We start from the raw sequence: 22,410 nt of genomic DNA on the forward strand, positions 1-22,410 counted from the left end.
GTAACAGACCTCCGAACACTTCCTGAGGTAGATAGCAGAACGGATTTCTCCTCGCGGAACAACGCTCCACTCGTCCCTTTGTCAGGTGGCGCTAAGCAGAAAGGCCACTGCTCACTCCCCTTGAATCACACTTCTAAGAGTGCACACTAGACACACTGTTCCATCCCACAGCTCCTCTTCATGGTTTTAAATAAATAAATAAGCGCCTTTTGATAATTCAAGGTGAAAATGCTGAAACGTTCCATCTGATTTTACACTTTCAAGCACCTTATGTCTAAATATACAAGCATCATAACTTTTGACCAAAATGAATAAATGAAATGACTTGCATGCTCGTGCTTAATTCAAAAAACAAACAGATTTAGAAGTCACTGTCTGCTCGCTCCTGATATTTTATTAAAAAAAAAAAAAAAAAAAAAACACGATATTCCTCAAGAACACGACTCGAATTCTTGAATCTGATTGGTCAGAAGGTGATTATTTTCCGAGAACAGCAGCTCCAACACCAGTTCAGCTGATTTGTCCAACGAACACGCAATATCATCTACTATTCTCTCCACATTCACTGGATATGAGCAATCGTGTGCTCTGATTGGCTACTCTACAACTAGGATATCAGCTCATATACCGTGAGGAGAGGAAAACAGAATGGCAGAGCGTGTTGCTGAAACAACCGAGGATGAAATTAAAACTCTACAAAATATACAAAGCAACAAAATATGGAATTAAAGTATTTGATGGCAAGAACATACATCTGTTTTATTTTTCAAGAATTATTATTATTATTATTATTATTATTATTATCATCGCATTTTTCACAAATTGCTCCGGTCATTTCACCGGTTGGTTTACATTCTAAGTGGAAATGATTTTGTCGGACGTTTTGTATAAAAGTTTTTATTTTTCGAATTTGCAAAAAATAGCAAACCTGGCAGCCATGTTTGTTTACAAATTGTCACAGTCGCTCGTTAGCGCGCAAGTTATGTGTAACACGTATCTTATGACGGTTTCAATTCACTGCGACGGTTTATTGCGAGCGCCGCCAGCAAACAAAGAAATGCTTCTGTGCACGCGCAGCACAAAACTCCCTCATTGGATATTCACATCAGCTCCGATGTGTGAGGTCATGTTGCCTTGACAACCATGCAATATCGGAAACCATATTCAACGCTCATTCTCCACTGGGTAGAGTGACGTGATACACGTAGGATAAGCGATATGCTAACAATATTGCATGCTGTCAAACCAAATGAATGAAACCCGCTAGAATGCACGCTTTTATCTTTAATGTATAATAATACAGCATATTGTAGCCGTATTATGCCGAGACTGCATGCAATTGTGATGAATTATCTGATGACATTGATAAATGTTCGATTATGTCTGTGTCCACCTGTGATATCCACATGCGCTGGTGTGCCTCGGACTGAAACTCACGTGTAGCGCAGCGCTCAAGCTCATTAGGACGAATGGCCATGCACCTGTTCCTGATCAGGGCGCAATCATAGCTCATGCACATAAGGACTCTCTTCACACACAGACTTCATGAAGTATACGATCTGTTCTTTGTATCTGAAGTTGCCAAGCCTTGATGACTGGTTTTGTCTTTGTTTTCTGTTTCCATGGCCATGTTTTGCTTTGCCTTATATATCCGGTTTATGTCTCACCCCATCATCGCCTGTCCCTGGTTCTGCTCTTTGCCTCATGTCATGAAACTTTTCTTGCTTGCTTTTCAACAGGGATGAGAGTGGGTGGTCATCAAAAAAAAGGGGGGGGGGGGGGTCTGGGAGGGATACCCCCCCAGGAAAATTTTGAAAAATAAGGCCTTACAAACCACTTTTCCTGCAATCTGAGCTGTAGTAGATAAAAAAAAATAAAATAATCGGTTGTCTTTTTTTTATATACTTACATGAAAATATGTTTCAAATCAATCGGAGTATTGTTTGAATTCAAAATAAAATCATATTCTACATTTCAAGGGTATGGTTATAATTCATGATCAACAAAAATGACAAACTAAATTCACATTAAACTTAAGTTCTATTAATTATCAAAGTGTTCATATATTAAATAAAATTTCTGAGGGTGACTGACCTTTTCTCCCGGTGTCCTCATTAGTTGCATATGATTTCTTCAAAAAGTCTTTTGAAATATTTAAGTTTTCAAAACTGTCAGCATTAATTCAGAGTTACTGACCATCATATACATGTTCAATGTATTAAATCAAACGAATGCTAAGTTTACGGGAAAATGTCTATGTACACTTTATACCGTTATTTATAGTTCACAGTCACTTCTCATTTTCATTTGATCATTTCGACGACTTCTTCAGCTTTTTGGCCAAAGACAAAGCTAGTCAGTCCTCTCTTTTTCCCTTTTTCTTTCATTGGCAAGCTGCTCCTGTGTTTTTACATGGTCTAATCTAACAGATACTTTTGTAAGAACTGTTATGATTGGCTATCACGCTCTCGCCATCAATGTTTTGGCCAATTACTGTACATTGTAGATAACACGTATTCTACCGCGAGACTAAAGATGGCGAAAATGTAAACATGTAACATCGTCGTAGGAATGAATTACGCTTGAGTATCACGAAGGAACATACCCCAACCCCCCTCAATAAATGGAAAAAAAAAATTCTCAACGGATTTGGCATAATAAAAAAAACGTCGATTTTTACTCAGAAAAAGCGGAAATCCGCCGAAAACTCTCATCCCTGTTTCAAATAAACCCCTCCTGCACTTACATCCATCCATCACCCAGTCACATGACACTACTTGCTCTCCCAAAAGTTAATTAATTTTTTTAAAATAAATAAATGAGTGAGTCGCTGACAGCTTCTTAGTGAAACACGAGGGCCGCCATTGGCAATACGCACAGCAACCAATGATAGGCAAGATGACAAAAACGGGATACAATAGGTGTGGTGATAAACATGTGTAATGTGATTGGTGATCTCGTTTATGAATGGAGTTTATGCACGCAAGCAAACGCTGTCTATATACACAAGAACATCAAGTTCCTTCATATAGATATGCAATATAAAAAAAAAAAAAAAAAAAAACACCCAACCGGCCAGCTGACGGGCTGGAGACTTAAAACTTCGACCCGATATTGTGAAATTTGTGTTCATTTATGGAACAGTTATGAAATGAGTCTCCAGTATCAACACTCTTCCAGTCCTCCTGGAGGAGTTTGTTTATTCCTGTTCCATGAGAACGTTACAGGATGCATGGGTTTGTTGGGGGGTTTTTGGTCTTATTCTCCTTAAGAGAGAAAGTAAAAAAAAAAAAAAAAAAAATCAAGGCAGGTGAAGGAACTACTAGTTACAGCTGCTAGAATTAACAGTTATTCCACAAAATCGAGTCGTACATGAGCCGATAGCTGATGAGGCGCGTAGCACCAAGTTGTCTATAAGCCATGTACGACGAGATTGAGTGGAATAACTGTTTTATTCTATCCACATTCACTGGATTTTGAGAAACTGAGCATTTTTAGTTTTTGCAAATTCGATAAATAAAAACTTTATACAAAATATCATCTCATCTCATTATCTGTAGCCGCTTTATCCTGTTCTACAGGGTCGCAGGCGAGCTGGAGCCTATCCCAGCTGACTACAGGCGAAAGGCGGGGTACACCCTGGACAAGTCGCCAGGTCATCACAGGGCTGACACATAGACACAGACAACCATTCACACTCACATTCACACCTACGCTCAATTTAGAGTCACCAGTTAACCTAACCTGCATGTCTTTGGACTGTGGGGGAAACCGGAGCACCCGGAGGAAACCCACGCGGACACGGGGAGAACATGCAAATTCCACACAGAAAGGCCCTCGCCGGCCACGGGGCTCGAACCCAGGACCTTCTTGCTGTGAGGCGACAGCGCTAACCACTACACCACCGTGCCGCCTTTATACAAAATGTCTGACCAAATAATTTCCGCTTAGAATGTAAACAAACTGGCGTAATGACAGGAACAATTTGTGAAAAATGTAATAATAATAATATTAATTCTTGAAAAATAAGAAAATGAGCCGCTCTTACCATAAAATACTTTTATTCCTTCTTTTGTCTGTTTGTTTTTTTAGGATTTTGTTTTCGAGTCGAGTTTTTAAATTTCATCCTCCGTTGGTTCAGCAACATGCGCCGCCATTTTGTTTTTCTCTACTCATGGTATATGAGCTGATATCCTAGTAGTAGAGTAGCCAGTCAGAGTGCACGATTGCGCATATCCAGTGAATGTGGATACAATAATGCACAATGTAACTCTATATATAAAAAAAAATAGTATGAGGTAATCAAATCATCGGTAGATACGTGGTAGAAGAGGAATTGAACATTTCAGGATGTGCTGTTAGAGGAAAATAATCAACTCCGTCCAAAGTCACATCACGCCACGCCATCGTTGATTGTTTTCCTCTGACATCATGCCCTGCTGTGTTTCATTCCTCACCGATACGGAATTAAATCACACAACCACATCAATAATCACACGACATCACGATGTTGAAACTCACTCCCGTGACAGTTCCGTATAAAGTTCCGTATAAAGCATTCCTTCACACTGCGTCATTCACGTCAGTCGTCCTTCTGAAACGTTCGTCTAGGTGAAGCTTTGGAGAGGTGAACTCTGATTAAATCAGTCGAGTGTGTATTACAAACCTGCAAAAGCAGCAGAACCCGGCTCCAGCAGACCACACAAAGCACAAACATTACTGAAACTCGAGACTGCCAAAGCGCTGAGATTATTCAACACACTCCGCGGCACACACTTCTACATTCCCACAGCGACGTGAAGAAAACCGTGTTCGATGCCAGTTTAAAGGATTCCGCAGGACAATTTGTACTTTTGACCAAATGTAATCGAGGAGCCAAATAGGGCGGGGCTCGGAAAACTCTATACGTTGGACTGTCTGGATTTTTTTATATTTTGTAGACATTAAACAAACACACAGTACAAAAGTCTTGGGCACAAAGAAATGCTGCAGAGAAAAAAATGGCTTAAAAATAATGAAATATGTTTCAACATCTAAATAAATAAATAAATCAGTGAGCCATAATAAATGAAACAGTCAGTATTTGGTGTGAGACGACCCTTTGCTTTAGTCTCAGGTCCAGTGAGTGCAGTTTTATGTGGAAATGATCTGTAGGTTTTCCTGAGCATCTTACAGAACCAGCCCCAGTTCTTCTGGACACTTTGACTGTCACACTCACTTCTTCATTTTACACCAAAACCCAGCAGCCTTCATTATGCTTTCTGTTTTCATCTGAAAAGTGCGCTCTCATGGAATACACTGCTCAGATACAAACTATTTTTTTCTCTAACATTTAATTTTGTGCTGGAAAAAAATGAACATTTGGACTCAAATGTTTTGACACGATAACGTAGAAGTCATACAATAGAAATCTATAACAAAGTTGGCATGGAAAAAAAATAGGGGGGCTAAGACTTTTGAACAGTACTGTATATCATCACCACCACCACTCTAATGTACAAACCCTCCTGCTTTGCTGGCCATGTATTGTCCAGTAAATTAGATTTGTCTCAGATCATCCGTATTGAAAACTGATGATGGACAAAAACTTTTCGAAGTCCGTCTCACCGCGAGAACACGGCACTGTTATAGAGTACAGTAAACCCATGTGGAAGATATTCCCCGCAGGGGGAAAAAAAAACCTGCGTGAGACATTTCTTCTTTAACGTTTTCACTACGTCCACCTCACAGCTCTGGTAACTGCAAAGAAATGCTGCAGAGAAAAAAATGGCTTAAAAATAATGAACGTGGAAATGGGGAACCTACAGTGGGAAACGTGATCCAGTCGACTTTGCACTCATTAATTAGTGCATTAAAAAAAAATTTTAATAAAATAAAATCAAAGTTTCAACAGTGAAAGTCGAGGAAAACCATCTGAAATGTTTGTAAGAAATTAAACATGCAATTTTAGGAAAATAATTATTTAAAACAAAAAAAGTTTATTTCCATACCAATGCTGCTTTTTTATCCATTTATAGCTACATGTAATTTTACAGAACATCTCAGAGACGAGCGATTTAACAGTTATTCCACAAAATCAAGTCACACAGGAGCCGATGTGTGCCGAGTCGTCTATAACCCATGTACGACGAGATTGAGTGGAATAACTGTTTTATTCTATCCACATTCACTGGATTTTGAGAAACTGAGCATTTTTATTTCTTTGCAAATTCGATAAATAAAAACTTTATACAAAACATCTGACAAAATCATTTCCGCTTAGAATATAAACAAACCGGCGAAATAACAGCAGCAATTTGTGAAAAATGCGACAATAATTCTTGAAAAACAAAATTTTACAATATATATGCTCTCACCATCAAATACTTTTATTCCATATTTTGTTGAGTTTTTTGTGGTTTTGTTTCCGAGTCGAGTTTTTATTTCATCCTCGGTTGGTTCAGTAACACGCTCCACCATTTTGTTTTTCTCTACTCACGGTATATGAGCTGATATCCTAGTAGTAGAGTAGCTGATCAGAGCGTGCAATTGCTCATATCCAGTGAATGTGGATAGAATAATTCCTGTTATACAAGAATTAAACAGTCGTTTATCCACCAACATAAAAGAAATTAAATAAAATAAAATCATGGCTTGTTAGGTCTGTTGTGAAAACTTTCCAGAAAATTGCTGGTATTTGAGACTGTTTATAAACGTTAATAAGCGTCTTATTACAAAAAAAAAAAATCCACAAACCTCTTTGCCATATTAATGGTTAAACATTCCTTTTAATGAAATAACACTTAATTTTTCAGTGGAAGTCATTTTATTGTTAGTGTTAGATTATGAGGATCATCTGTCCGTCTCTCACACACACACACACACACACACACACACACACACACACACACACACACAGAGGAGCTCAGAACACTCAAGAATCCATTCATACACTATTTATATACTGTGACATGAAAATTAGCCAGAAATGTGAACCAGGATTCAACAATCCAACCCTATAAAACCTGTGTGTGTGTGTGTGTGTGTGTGTCTCACTCACTTTATAAAAACAGATTTGTCTCCCGACATACAGCGTATAAAGTCATCACCTTCTACACTAAACACACACTCTCTCTCCCTTCTGTTTCAAGCCCAAAAACACTTCATTAAACACACACACATTCTATAACACTGCTGGATGTCCGTATGCAATCGATGAGGCGACACTTCACAAACACCAAACTGCACCCAGACGGTTCATCTCCCCTCGTGACGCAGCTCTGTGATCAGACATCGGATTGGGCCTGGAGCTGAGCAAGCAGCTGTGTTTGAGCAAAACTCACTCATGAAGAGTCTGGAGAGCGTCACTGCCCTTTTCCTCGCTGTGTGTGTGTTTCACAAAGCAGCAATTTCAACATGAAGAAGGGGGGAAAAAAAACGGCGAGAGAACGGATAAGGGTGTGCATTTTGTTTGTGCGCTGTGCCTTCAACCCAAACAGCAGCTCTAGGATTTCAGTGGTGTCGCATGTCTCAGTCCAAGCAGCTGCAATGCATGAGAGATCAGTAAAGCTACACACACACACACACACACACACACACACACACACACACACACACACACGGTATTCTTCTGAGCATTTTAGTCTTAAAAGTAATTAACAAAATACTGTATGATTGTTTGGTTCTTGTTTCTCACACACACACACTTTGCCTAATTCTTATTTATTTTAGAGATAAAAATTAATTTATTGGATGAAAGCTATATTTTATGATCTCAGGTCTGAACATTTCTCCAGATTCTGCTCCAGAATCAATTCCGGACAAGAAAACAAAAGGATTGCATCTCTATAAAATATAGAATTCTAGAACCCTAAAGGAAGGTTGTATTAAAACTGCACAGTTTTCCTAAGATTTGAAAAGCGTATTTGTCTCATAAAGCCCCACTTTGTTGCAAGTGGTCCTGTCACGGCACAATACCAGATAAAGAAAAGGCTCGAGGGTGAGATTTAAAGCAGATTTAGTGGATCAGAGTCTCAGCCTCGGTGTTTTCTTTATAAATAAAAGATTAAAAGCCGGCCTCGGTGGCATTTCGGCTACGGCAATCCGTGATGCTCCGTAATCAAACCCAGATTGACCTCGAGCCTGGGAACAGGCGTGCTTCCGCACACGTCCGTGTTATATGGATTCCACACAAATAGAACATCCGAGACAACATTTCGCATCAGGGACTCGTTTCCATTCAACCTCCGCCTGCGTACGAGCCGAGCTCAGTGCTGCACACAGGCTCGGTTTATCCTCAAGCAACAAATGAGCCCTCAGGATCCGTGATACGCATGAACACAGTCCTCTTTTCATCTAACCTCGATCTGTGTAGACTTCGATTCTTTCACTCGGTCCCGTTCCTGTTGAGGGCCCCCGAATGAGGCGCAGATTGAAGGCGCTGCACTTTCTTCTCCAGACTTTCCTAAATCCCTGAACTTCAGTAAATCCGGTTATTGTGACAGGCGTGCTGCTCAAACGCTTTAGCAACTTTGTCACAGTGAAAGAGTGGCACTGAAGATCACAGGTGCTCCAACAGAAATAATAATAATAATAATAATAATAATAATAATGGGCTTTTCTAATAAGATGGTTTTCTCAGATGTTTAAAAACGGCATAGAGAAGAAGTGACTGAGAATATAAAATGCAAATGTGTGCGAGAGAGAGTGCGCGAGAGTGAGCAAAAAATTAATAAAATTGTACACGTGTCAGATTTGAGTGAAATATTTAAAACCTACTTCGCCCATTTCAGCTTTAAAAATATATGCATAAAACAAACACCTCATAACCACAAATTCCTCCAGTAAACTAAATTACATGAGCCACAAACACATTCTAAGCAAACTTCCGTTCCAGAGGCGTGAGCTCAGCTCTTTGTGAGAACTGTTTAAGCCCAATTTGAGACTATTGTGGTGTAAATTAGACGGAGTTTATTATGCTGTTTATTTATTGCCTGGAAAGATTGAAAGGGGGGAGAATGGGGAGGGCTTTTCAAACTTGCAAACTTTCTGAATGATTTCTTACAGAATTACAAAACTTGATGAATCCATGTTCGAGATAAATTCATCGAGTTTTTACGAAAAGTCTCAAAGTTTGTCTGCTTTCACAGATTTTGCCTTCAGCTCCATGAACAGCGTTGGAGTCCTGCTGTGCGTTTCAGTCTGTTCAGCTCCAGGCTTTAGGTTTAAACTCAGCACCTTCATTAAACAGGTTGGCAGGAAACAGCGCTGAAGAACAACTCCATGAAGGTCCAGACCGTGGTGAAGGTTTTCCGCACTGATTAAATTAACGGGAAATAAAGATTCACAACTTCTTTCAACAGGTTGCTTTCAAACGCAGCCTGTTCCTGTCTGTGTATTTAAAATAACCAGGCGACATGGGCTGCGACCTCATAACCTGCGATTTCATATCGTTTAAAAAAAAAAAAAAAAGTGTTGTGTAAAGCCCATGGGGGGGGGATCCCGAAACTGAACGGGTCGCAATAAGGAGTTACTGTATAGAATATAAATAAGTACATAAACAAACAAATAAATAAAGTCGGAGGACAAAACTGACATTTTTAGACACTTTAGTTCCATCTAAAATCATAAATATATTCAAAGCCAAATTTATTTATTTATATATTTATTCGCCGCATATTGCGCATGATTTATTTTTCATTCGTTTTTATTTTTTATTTATTTACTTCGTTTGTTTGTTTGTTTGTTTACTCTGTCTAAATATCTCGAAAGATCTCCAGATGTCCACAAGCACAAAGTTTTCCTGAATATTAAAAAAAAAAACGAAAACATTTCATCTGCTCTGAACAGCGGCAGGTTTTTTTTTCTTCTTCTTCTTTATTCTGTCCATCACAACCTGAATGAGCTGCACATGTCTGAAAGTTTATAAATAAACATTTATACCTCCATAAATCCTCTGACCAGATCGTGTTTGCTTTTGATGGCAAAAACCGGGTGATGGGATCCATGAGACCCCCGACAGAACTGAACCAGGAATTAGACCCAGATAATAATAATAATAATAATAATAATAATAATAATAATAATGCTGCGCTCTCTCTCTCTCCCCTGCTGCACCCCCCCTCCCCTCACTCACCTGTGCGTTTGAACTCATCCCCTTGTGTAATGAAATGAAGGTTCTGATTGGTGCTTACCTGTACCACTCCAAGCCGTTGTCATAGAAACGGTCGAAAAAGTGCGGCTCGGCTCCCGCCGCCCTCACGTCCGGGTGCACGCGGAGAAACTCGAGCAGCGCGCGCGTGCCGCCTTTCTTCACCCCGACGATGATGGCCTGCGGCAGCCGCTTGGTCCCGGAGCCGTTGGAGAAGGTGGACAAGCCGCCGCTGTGCACCGGGGACCGGCGCTCTGCTCCTGCGTCTCCCCCCCGCGGCTCCGGTTCGGCCTCGTTGCCGTTCATCAGGGCATCTCGGGGAAGCGTCCTGGCATCCGGTCCGTCGTCGGTCTTGACGTTGTTCAAGTCTCTAGAGAACAGCCCGACGCTCGTCTGCTCGTCGTCCTCCCAGGCGCGCGCTCGTGCAACTAACCGGGACCCGACTCCCGACCTGAAGCCCGCGGGGTCCTCGGTGCGGCGCCGGTCTGCGCGTAAACTCGGCACGGTGGCGCACGAGCCCACGCACGAGTACAGCACGTAGAGCCACAGCGCGAGCATGATGCCGAACAGCGCGAGCTTCCGCCTCACCGGACTCGCTGGCAGAGCATACGGATGGTGCGCGCGGAGCAGGCTATATTCCATAAGCCTCGGCGGGTGCGGTGTGGACCGGACTCCACCCGGACATCTTCACACGGGGGGGCAGAGGGTCTCCAGGACGCGCGCGCGGGCGGGCAGGACGGAGGGCAGGAGGGCGCGCGCGTGCGTCAGGATGCACAAGCCATGCCAGTCCTCACGGGGAATAAACCTCACCGACAGCCAGACTGCTCGAAAGTGGCACGAAGAAAAGGCTGGGGAAGCTCCAGAACCGAACCGAACCGAACCACTTCTGACCACAATGTCCAAAAGAAGAGAGCAGAACCCCGAACCGCCCCAGCGCGCGCGCTCCTTCAGCTTCATCCAGCCTTCAGCACTGAACCTTTATAAACACGCACAACTCTCCGAGGCCTGGGATTGGCTGAGGCGGCGGCCAATCAGAGCGCAGGGATTCAGTAATTGCAAGTTTGTTGACATAAACGGACCAATCAGAAAAGGACAGAGGAGGAGCTTAGGGGGAGAGAGAGAGAGAGGATTCTTCTTTATTCCTGGTTATTTAGACTTTCCGACTCTCCACTTTTCATCTTATAAACTTTCAAGACAAGTTTAAACTTTTACCTTTGATTAAAAAAAAAAACCCACACACATAAATAAATAAATAAATAAATAAATAAAGATATTTCCTCAATTAAAAAAAAAAAAAATCTTTAATTGACCCGGTGCGCTTTGACTCTGTATCTCTGACCTGAGATGGAGGAAATAATCCAATCATCTAAACATTACTTTTACTTTTCATTGTTTGCATTTTTCAAAAGATAAAAATGCCCAGTCTGGACTTTACCTGTGTTGTTCAAACTAATTAAACTGGATCAGCGATGAGTCTCATCATCTCGACTTTTCCAGCCTGATCAATAAGTTTTTATCATCAATCATGTATGTGAGTAACTGTTTGTTTGAGAGATGGACTGGGGGTCTCAGAGTGCAGTCCAAAAACTTTCAGAGTCCTCTACAGAAAGAAACAGAGTATTGTAAGGGAAAAAGCAGTCCTTAAAGAAGTATTAATAATAATAATAATAATAATAATAATAATAATAATAATAATAATAAAAGACTAGAACTTCAACTTCTTCCTCCTCCTCCAATTTCACCCCTGATATCAGTAACTGTTGCTCTTTGGCTGGATAAAACAACAATTAAATATCTACAAAATGAATTCCAGCCTATAATTAATGATCTATCCAAGTTTAAAGGTTTGTGCTAAAGTGGCGCAACTTGTAGCTCATAGTGAACTTTATGGAAAGAAAATGAAGATGAAATTTACTCACCAAGTCGTTTTGAGATCTCGGGTTGGGTTGGACAAATCATCAGGCAGCTTGAGGGGAGAGAAAAGAGACATGAGCTCATTTTCAACAATGACTAAAAACTCTGTTAGAGGTTTCAGTTCATTAAAAAAAAAAAATCATCCGACTTTTCCGCTTGTAGCTCGTGTGTGTGTGTGTGTGTGTGTGTGTCTGTGTGTGTAAATCAAACCCTATTACTGAACAACAAGCAAATCAACCTCCATATCAAAGTGAAACCTAAAGGCCAGTGGAGAACAGGCTGAGATGTGAACACATTATTCAGAAACACTGTATAATCCAGTGTAAACTTAATAGTACAAAAATGACGCGTTAATTATGAAAATTAAAATGCGACTTTAAAAAAAAAAGCAATTAATAACCTGTATAAACACTTCTTCCGAAATTGGTCCTGTGGATATTTTTTCCTGTGGTTTTAAGACCAGCCAGAGCTTTCTACACTGAGCTAAATGTTCCCATGACACACACATTAATACAGTATTTAATTAAATCAGATGGACAGAACTGTGAAAAACTCTCAGGCACATGTACAGGCCAATGCTGGAGACAAAAAAAGGCTTAAAAATAATGAAATGAAATGATTCAACATTAAAAAAAATATAAACAGTAATCAGTAAGCTGTAATAAATAAAACAGTCAGTATTTGGTGTGAGACGACTCTTTGCTTAAAAATAAAAACAGTAGTCTCAGGTCCAGTGAGGTCAGTTTTATGTGGAAATGATCTGTAGGTTTTCCTGAGCATCTTACAGAACCAGCCACAGTTCTTCTGGACACTTTGACTGTCACACTCACTTCTTCATTTTACACCAAAACCCAGCAGCCTTCATTATGCTTTCTTTTTTCATCTGAAACGTGCTCTCTTATGGAATATGCTGCTCAGATACAGTACAAACTTTTTTTTTCTGTAACATTTAATTTTGTGCAGGGAAAAAACCCCAGAATGTTTGGACTCTGAAATGTTTTTGTAATGTTTTGACTCGATAATAGAAATCATAAAATAGAAATCTAGAACAAAGGTTTTGTTTTTTTTTGGGGGGGGGGGGGGGGGGCTAAGACTTTTGCACAGTACTGTATATTATTATTATTAGCAGCCATAAGTCTGTCTTGTGACTCTACACAGAGTGATATCTCATATTAGACCCTCATTAGACTCACATCAGACCATCCACATGTGTGGCATTAAACATACAGAGGAATGAAATAAAACTCAGTCCTGCAGAGCCACTGAGAATCACATCCCCGTCTTTTACCTCTGACCTGTCACTGCGTCACTGCTTCATCCTGCAGATGCTGATGTCTGCTCTGAAGGCCAGAGATCCAGAGTAAAGGTGAAGATCAGCAGTTCAGAGGCTTTGAGACCATAACAGCGTTCTGTAGAGGGAAGAGATCAGCTCCACATCAGCTGAGGCCATGTGGAACAGAAAAGAATTCCAATAAAATAGTTCAATGAAGACTCAATCTTTTATAAAATACAACAAAATTACAGAAATAACTATCCAAATTAAATCTACACACCTTTCACACTTTCATTAAATATTAGACATCTGGCCTTTTCTTTAGTTTTGCCCTGAAGCCATGGACTGGATGGATAAACAGGTAGGAAGTAAACAAGTCAGCAGGTCATTAAATTAAATGTAGAAGTGGATGAGTAGATAAATAGTAAAATTTCAACAAGTGAGTTATTAAATAAAAGCAAGCAAGCGGATAAGTAAGAAGGTAAACAAGTGAGTCAACAAGTAGGTAAGGGGATAAACTAAGTAAATAAGAAAGAAAGAATGCAAGTAGATCAGTACGAAAGTAAATAAGGGAGTAAACAAACAAGTGGATAAATATGCAAGTTATTCCGTAATTAAATAAATAGATATGTAAATAAGTAGGTACATACATCAGAACACAAGTAAATAGGTAATTAGGTAATTGAGTAAATAAGTAAGTACATAAGAATGTAAATAAGAAGTTAATTATATATCTTGTAAATAATCGAATAAATAAGAGGGTGAGGAAACAAAAAGCAAGCACAGAAGTAACCAAGAAATTTTATTTATTTATTTGCTGTGTAGCCAGAAACTCTGAAACTGACGTTATTAAAAAGAGAACTCCTGTTGCTGCTGGAATAATAATAATAATAATAATAATAATAATAATAATAATAATATTATTATTATTATTATGTACTGTAATAATAATAAGTACCTTAATAGTAGTAATATGTATTGTAATAATAATAATAATAATAATAATATGTACTGTTGTAGTAGTAGTAATTATTATGTATAATAATAACAATAATAATAATACATTTTTTTCCAGGATACACATTAAAACCACCACTGCTGATGTCACCAGTCTTACCTCATCACAGAAGACTCCAGAGAAATGAAAGCGGAGCAGGGCACCCTCCTCCTCCTCCTCCAATTCATCATCAGCATTTTAAGCATTATTGAAAATAGATCTATGGATTATGGAATATGGCATCAATCAAAAATGAAACTGCAATTAAACAAACAAAAAAAAATAAATCACAAGAGACTCAAAGAAGGGCGGCACGGTGGTGTAGTGGTTAGCGCTGTCGCCTCACAGCAAGAAGGTCCTGGGTTCGAACCCCGGGTCCGGCGAGGGCCTTTCTGTGTGGAGTTTGCATGTTCTCCCCGTGTCCGCGTGGGTTTCCTCCGGGTGCTCCGGTTTCCCCCACAGTCCAAAGACATGCAGGTTAGGTTAACTGGTGGCTCTAAATTGACCGTAGGTGTGAATGTGAGTGTGAATGGTTGTCTGTGTCTATGTGTCAGCCCTGTGATGACCTGGCGACTTGTCCAGGGTGTACCCCGCCTTTCGCCCGTAGTCAGCTGGGATAGGCTCCAGCTTGCCTGCGACCCTGTAGAAGGATAAAGCGGCTAGAGATAATGAGATGAGATGAGATGAGACTCAAAGAATGAGTGAGATGAAGTAACGTGTGGATTTGTAGTACAAAGAAAGCAGGCAAAGCAACAATGAAGACCACAGCATTCGTTCATCTGCACCTCACCAAACTACAAACTCGTCTCAGTCTGGTGTTGACATTTAATCTGGACACACAGCAGGAACAGCTGTCTCCATCTCTCTTTTCTCCATCTAACCCGACCACAAATCACGCTGCATCCGGACCAGGCCTTTTTATGAGGATACGTCTCGTTCACATCCCTCCATCCGGGTTAAATTCCTCCTGTGGAGAGCAGAGAGGAGGAGGAGGAGCAGGAGGAGAGCAGGCCGAGGTGCTGACGGAGGCTGCTCTGTGTGTGTGAGACCATAGAAGAAGGGATCATATGTTGCAGTTGGACAGGTGCAGAGGTCGATCCTCCACTGATCCCATGGGGCGACACGCTAGCCGAATGTGGCTAGAGATGCCGGACGCCGCTACAAGCAGAAAAAGGAGGGAAATGAAATGGTGCAGGAAAAAAGCAGAAAGCTCCAAGGTCCAGGAACGAGTGTGGATTAAAGGAGTAGTTCAGCCAAGGATGAAACGGACACAAGGACATTTATAATATGTCCAGATTATATCTAATCCACAAGTCCATATGGCTTGAAGGAAGATCAAACTACGCACTGAGGAATAAAGTGACTTCTTACTTGTTAGCATCATTACCATTATCATAACTCCAGTGCAAAGATAAACAAGCAAAGATTAGACATTACGTCCACAATATGGCCAAAAGTTTGTGGACACCTGACCATAGCACTCATGTGCTTTCTGAACAGCCTCCTTTACCCTTATAATCACCTCCACTCTTCTGGGAAAGCTTACCGCTAGATTTTCAGACGTGGCTACGGGGATGTGTGTTCATTCAGCATCAAGAGCAGTAGTGAGATCAGGCAGTGATGTTGGACAAGGAGTAATGTCTGGGGTGGAGTCAGTGTTCCAGTTCATCCCAATGGTGTTGGGTGGGGTTGAGTTCAGTCGGGGCTCTGTGAAGGACACTCAAGTTCTTCTAGACTAACCTTGGCACATTATGTCTTCTGCTTTGTGCACGGGGGCATTGTCATGCTGGAACAGGTTCAGGTCTTTTAGTTGCAGTGAAGCAAAATGGTAAAACTACAGCATACAAAGACATTCTAGACATGCATGTGCTTACAAACTTTGGGTGGGGGTCAACATTTTAGGGAAGAACCACATTTGGGTGTGATGGTCAGGTGATTTACCTTTAATGAAAGTCAAAACTCCATAAATAAAGTTTAGAAAGCTGAAAAATTCCAAATAAAGACTAAACAGTGAAAGAGCACATCGTATATAACGTGTGCTAAAACAACCATTGTACAACAGGTAGTTCTGGTTCACTAATCCGATCACACAAGAAGCGTTTCAAACATTATTTTTACTAAATGCTAAAGTACAACAGCACGAGGGGATTTTGCCGTGTGCATCACTCCACCTGTGTGTTCGGTACATAAAATTGCAATTCTAGCAACAGTTCATGACACTGAAACTGTTACTACACTTACTATTGGTTGTCGGTCAGTCTGTTGGTTGGCACGGCAACATACAAAGCTCTGTCAAAAAAGCAGTGGCTTCTTTGGAAACCATTTTCATCAACGGAGCAAAAATTTACAAAATATTTAAATAATATTGGGAGGCGTTGAGTGGTCTATCAGATATATTCCATTCAGCAAGCATGATACCGAACGAGTCGAAGATGAGTTGCTGAATGGAATATATCTGATAGACCATGAAAAAAGCCAGCCAATATAATAATAATAATAATAATAATAATAATAATAAAACACTCTCTTCCAGTTTTTCGATGTCCGTTGATATGTTTTTCTCTTGTAAACAGAGGTGAACTGTCAGAGAATGTTATATTTCTTTTATTATAATTATTCTCTTCTAATTCGGCCTCATTTTCTATCAAATCTGCTTCAGAAATGAAAGGGTTACTGTCCTGAAAACATTCAAATCGAGTTCTCCAATGAGATTGTTTTGTTTGTTGTCTCCAGGCTGAGAAGAGTTTAGAGCTGCTCACTCATTGGTTCGGACTTCATTGCCAGGACAGAAGGCCATGGCAGTGTGTGTTTATGTAGGAAGTGACAGATGACTGATTAACCAATCAGATTTTGATTTATAGTGGGAGGGACCAAAAATTTATCAACCTTGGCCTTCTTGAAGGTTAACGCGAGCTTAACCACGAGTTGGTGCCGTCAGTGCAGCAGTGAAGTCGCCTTCCAGCCAGTGTAGCGTTCATCAGTAGTGTTCGCGAATGCTAATAAAGCGGTCAAGCCAGTGCTATCTATCGAGAGCAAGTAGCACAGGCTAACGACTGAGAAACGAAGATTTCTGTCTCCAGACTCTTCTTCAACGCTGCAGCATTTTTCACTCAGACTTAAGTATTCATTTCCCCGTGTAATTTACTTAATTACTTTTAAAACCAACATCAACAGCTACACACAACGGAGCGACCTGGCAGCCTGACGCTAATCCCTTACAAAATCCTTTACCCTGTTGCTTTTTTGGTGTCTGGCTAAGTTTTGGCTGAGCTCAAGTCCCAGCTCTAATAGGAACAGTTCACCCACTGCTTGTAAATACACATGAAGAATATCTAATGAAGTTTTGGTAACCTTTCAGGTGTTCAGTGTGCTTTTCTCTTTCCTGGTGAACAAAGAAATGCTTGTGCACATGCGCAGCTGAAAACTCTCTCAATGAATATTCATATCAGCTCCGACGTGTGACATCATGCTGTCTTGACAACCATGCAATATCATAAACCATATTCAACGCTCATTCTCCATTGTATTTTTTCATTCCTGTCTTCCTGTCCTGTCTATTCCCCGTGCCAATTGTATGTATGTATGTATATGTACGGATGGGTTGACAGCTAATTTCACTAGTACTTGAGACTACGTGACAATAAAGGCTTCATTCATTCATTCATTGGGTAGAGTGACGTAATACACAGAGAATAAGTGATATGCTAACAATATTGCACGCTATCAAACCAAATGAATGAAACCCGCTAGAAGGGAATAGAACACGTTTTTATTCCAGTGAGAAAGTGTCCTGTATGTAGAATAATCAGTTATTATATCCGAAATGTCACATACTGATTAATTTATTGTTTATAGAACTGTTGTATAAAAGTAATAATCACACAACAGCCACTTCCTCCTTTATACGCCACCGTTACTTCTGCACTCATTGGAGCTAGTTTTATTTGGATTTGTTTTCGATTGCATTATTTCAAGTTATTATATGAAATGAAAGCATTTGACAAAATTTACATATATGACATATAGATTCGTACTCTGAAGCTCTTGTGGAATCGGAATGTTTGGATTTTTTTTTAACTTGCAGGATTTTTATGAATATCACCATTCTTGTCTAAGAGCTCTTGAAAACAATTTACCAATAAATCCAGAAATGATGCCCACCGTATGTTATATTACTACCAAGTCTAATGAATGATCCCTTATGTTAAGGTCACACACAGCTGGTTGATCCCGGAGAACCATGGCTGGGGCTACCGTGGCCATTCCAGCAGATTTTGGAGGTGATCTTTATTTGCATAAAATAAATATGCAAATGAAGCCACGGTAGTGATGGAAGACGCCGGTAAAACCAATGGCGGCAGAAATGTATAGTGACGTATGGCCTCCAGCGTGTACAATTTTCATGGCTGCAGTACGGCATAGCCACAGCAAGATGAAAAAATAAGCCACGCCCCTTAGGCAAACTTTTCACTTACTGCAGAATGCTGTTCTGTCAAAATTTTGAGCTTGATGGTTGCGATGGAATGCTACGGTCACCCCAGGAAGCCCACGCAAGACTCCCGTATGCCTCAAGGATGCTCACGGATGAATTCACCTGGCGCTTGATCCACAGTACTTTTCAACACGGCCAAACTTTCCAGGGATGGAAGCCACACCCTTCTGGTTGTCAAGGTAGCTCTGAGATTCTCACATATTCTGAGAGAAGGGTCTGGAATGCATGCTGGTTGACCCCCGGAAGACTCGAAATCATCTACTGGTGTCATGTGAGACCGAGGCATTAATCGGGCGCTCATGTAACAAAGCAACTCACCACGGAGTAGCATAAAGAAATGCATTAATACACCAAAATGGTTTGGGACTTCAAAAAGTGACCTTTTGACCTTTGAAGGGAACATATGAAAAATTCACTTTTTCCACTGCTTGTGCAGATACATTTGGGTATCTGGAGTGTCTACCAACCCTTAAACTCTGAAATAAGACACCCAGTCAGTTTCTTTTGTTCTGCGCATTTCAGAAAACATGAGCTTCAACAAGCCGTTCAGATTCGGCTCCACTTTCTATGTCACAAGGGGAGATCGTTAGACTAATCCTGCCCCTTCATCGGAGTATCTCCATTCACGGCTTGAGAACTGCCTTTGTGAATGAACATTCATGAACAAAGTGCTTCCCTGATTGGCTGGCGGAAGAGGGGGCGGAGTGAGCAGTGTCTATCAATTTAAAGGAACAGGCCGGTGCTCAAATCAGCCGTCTTGAACAGCGCTGTTTAGACGGGGTGAGGGGGGAGCTGGGGGGCTTCATCCTTGTCGTATTTTGACCAAAGTGTTACTTACTTATGCCTTCTACCCCTCCTGAGGCATAAGCCACCGACAAGCGATCTCCAGGCATCTCGGTCTTGGGCTATCCGCTCCAGTTGACTTGGTGTATCCCATTGTTCTTTTTTTTTAAAGATATTTTTTGGGCTTTTTTTCACCTTTATTGGATAGGACAGTGTAGAGACAGGACAGGAAATGAGTGGGAGAGAGAGACGGGGAGGGATCGGGAAATGACCTCGGGTCGGAATCGAACCCGGGTCCCCGGATTTATGGTATGGCGCCTTAGCCACCTGAGCCACGACGCCCCGTATCCCATTGTTCTGGTGTCAGCGTCAAGGTCTCGGTGCCACATGTTTCTGGGCCGTCCTCTGTTCCTCTTGCCTTGGGGATTCCAGGTGAGTGCTTGTTTGGTGATGTTGGAGGCTGGCTTGCAGAACGTGTGGCCGATCCGCCTCCGGATCTCCTTTTCTGCAGAAAGCTGGTCGGTTGATTCTCTGCCAGAGGTCCTGGTTGTTTATGGTGTTCGGCCAGCTGATCCGGAGGATCCTTCACAGACTGGTGTTGATAAAAGTCTGCACTTTTTTCATTGTTGCCACAGTTGTCCTCCAGGTTTCTGCTCCATATAGAACTGACTTGACGTTGGAGTTGAACAGCCTGATCTTCATTTGCAGAGTCAGTTCCTTTGAGTTCCAAATGTTTTTCGGCTGAAGGAATACTGCTCTTGCTTTGCCCATTCGTGCCTTCACATCAGCATCGGTTCCGCCCAGCTTGTCGACGACACCGCCCAGGTAAGTAAAGGCTTCCACCTCTTCCACCTTGATCGGGTCACTGCTTGTGGTGTTGACCTTCAGGATCTTTGTCTTCCCCTTGTTAATATTCAAGCCTATTTGAGTCGAGGTGGTTGCCACTCCATTTTGACCAAAGTGCGTCACAGAAATTTCATCAAGACCTCAGGGACTGTGCCAGCTTATGGAAAAGACGTACAATATGTCACCTTTAAAAACCATTAACAAACACCACCAAAACCACCATGGATTAAAATGCATTTATTTGAAGAACACATGTTCTTTATCATCTCACACAGATGATGTATTTATACAGTGAGGTCAGATGTAGCCTTTACACAACATCAAGAGGTCGTATACAGTATGAAGGACGGCAGGAAAGCCAAAGCCGGGGTGCTCGCTCTGTCTAGCATCACAGATCCCTTTTCCACCCGGTGAGTCAGTGCTGGTTCTTGAGGCAGGGACTAAAGATGAGTTCTGGAGTCAAAACTCTGAACCAAAATGCGAGAACTGATAGTCTCATGATTGAGTTTCAGGCTGGTACTTATTCAAAAGCCTTTTGTGTTTTCTGTTTATTAAAAAAAAAAAAAGCATGGAAGGGAGGGAGAGTGGACGGCCAATCAGATTACAGCATTTAGGATTCTGAAGCTTGTGTCTAGTTGAGTGAACAACAAATCGACTCTTTTTATTTAGGTTTGTGATTAAACCATGCCATGAACATTGTATTGGGTTAAAAAGTATATGACTGGTTGAAAAACAATAAAAGTCGACCAATCACTGAAAAGTAAATAACGGCATTACTAGCAACAAAGTGACTGTCCGTGACATCATGTTGTGTATTGACTCTGAAGGAATTTATTTTATCGAACCAATTATATTATGGTTCAACTCTTCAAATGAGCACGTGGCTCAGTTATCCGAAAGCGTCTCGAGTTCCCTAAACCAGCACCGAGTTAACGAAAGGGGTTCAGTCGTGACAAAATCTCGCGCACCACTGTGTGGCTGGCTCGCTTTGCGGTTGAATTTTTGGTGCTCCACCTGAGCTGCAACATGCTTCCAAGCTCTCCAGACCCCAATCTGGATCCAATTTCCGATAATTTAAACAGGACTCGCCGAGTGAGTCAGTGATTCTGGCTTCTGCTATTGTGCAGCTGGATATTTTATTAAATATTTAACATATTTACACACGTTCCAGACTTATTTTACTAAAGACCTGAGGGAGTCCAGGAGTTTTCATTTTGATCAGCTGTATAGTCCTCGGGGCTCCTCTGATCGATCCGAGCTGCCAGTCGTACCGAAAATAAAAATAAAGCTGATTAAGATGGTTTAGGAAGAAGAGGAGGCGTGTAATGCGATGGTTGAGTCAGTGGACCCGGTTGGCCCCGCCTCCTCAGCCGGGCGTCTCTTTTTGCAGGTGAGGGCGAGCAGGAGCAACATGGGCAGGTGCCAGAGGCTACAGAAAAAGAGCTTGCGGGCACTCTGGCGCTCACCACGCTGGTAGAAGCGGAAGGCCAGGTAGCTGATGTACAGGTTGATGGGCAGAGAGACAAGCGGGAAAGTCCAGGTGGTGACGTCCAACGCGGGGCCGAGCGTGGAGAGGCCGATGAGGGCGACGCTGTGGCGGAGCGCCACCCGCTTGCACATAGCTGGGTGGGTGACTGACATCATGCGGTAGCCACCGCGAGAGTAGTCCTCTCGCAGGTTCCAGCTCAGAGCGTTGAAGTGAGGGAACTGCCACGAGTAGAGGAACGCCCCCAGCAGCAGAGCACCTACAGGACAGGACAGAGAGAGAGAGAGAGAGAGAGAGAGAGAGAGAGACACAGACAGTCAGACACATCGGATTCAAAAAGACGACCAACGATACCAAAGTGCACAAGGAAGAAAGAGTGAGAAAATATGAAGACCATAATATGAGCAGTGCCCCAAGTACCTCAAATATCTCAAATTATTAAAGTAGCAAACTCTGTGAGCTTATGCTTTATTCACGCAGGTGTCTTTTT

General features: G+C 41.5%; 2 protein-coding genes across 2 annotated transcripts in view; both read right to left on the minus strand.

Moving 5' to 3' along the window:
- LOC132898595 (heparan sulfate glucosamine 3-O-sulfotransferase 3B1-like) overlaps positions 1-11,085 on the minus strand; it is a 42,491-nt gene extending 31,406 nt beyond the window's left edge. Inside the window, exon 1 of the mRNA XM_060940308.1 lies at positions 10,173-11,085. Within this exon, the coding sequence (XP_060796291.1) occupies positions 10,173-10,771 (599 nt within the window). The 5' untranslated portion in view covers positions 10,772-11,085. The remainder of the gene's footprint in view (positions 1-10,172) is intronic.
- A 9,571-nt stretch (positions 11,086-20,656) lies between these two features.
- LOC132898596 (protoheme IX farnesyltransferase, mitochondrial) overlaps positions 20,657-22,410 on the minus strand; it is a 121,598-nt gene continuing 119,844 nt past the window's right edge. The window contains exon 7 of the mRNA XM_060940309.1: positions 20,657-22,179. Within this exon, the coding sequence (XP_060796292.1) occupies positions 21,737-22,179 (443 nt within the window). The 3' untranslated portion in view covers positions 20,657-21,736. The remainder of the gene's footprint in view (positions 22,180-22,410) is intronic.

The sequence above is a fragment of the Neoarius graeffei genome, chromosome 14 (genome assembly GCF_027579695.1).
Source record: "Neoarius graeffei isolate fNeoGra1 chromosome 14, fNeoGra1.pri, whole genome shotgun sequence".
Taxonomy (NCBI): domain Eukaryota; kingdom Metazoa; phylum Chordata; class Actinopteri; order Siluriformes; family Ariidae; genus Neoarius; species Neoarius graeffei.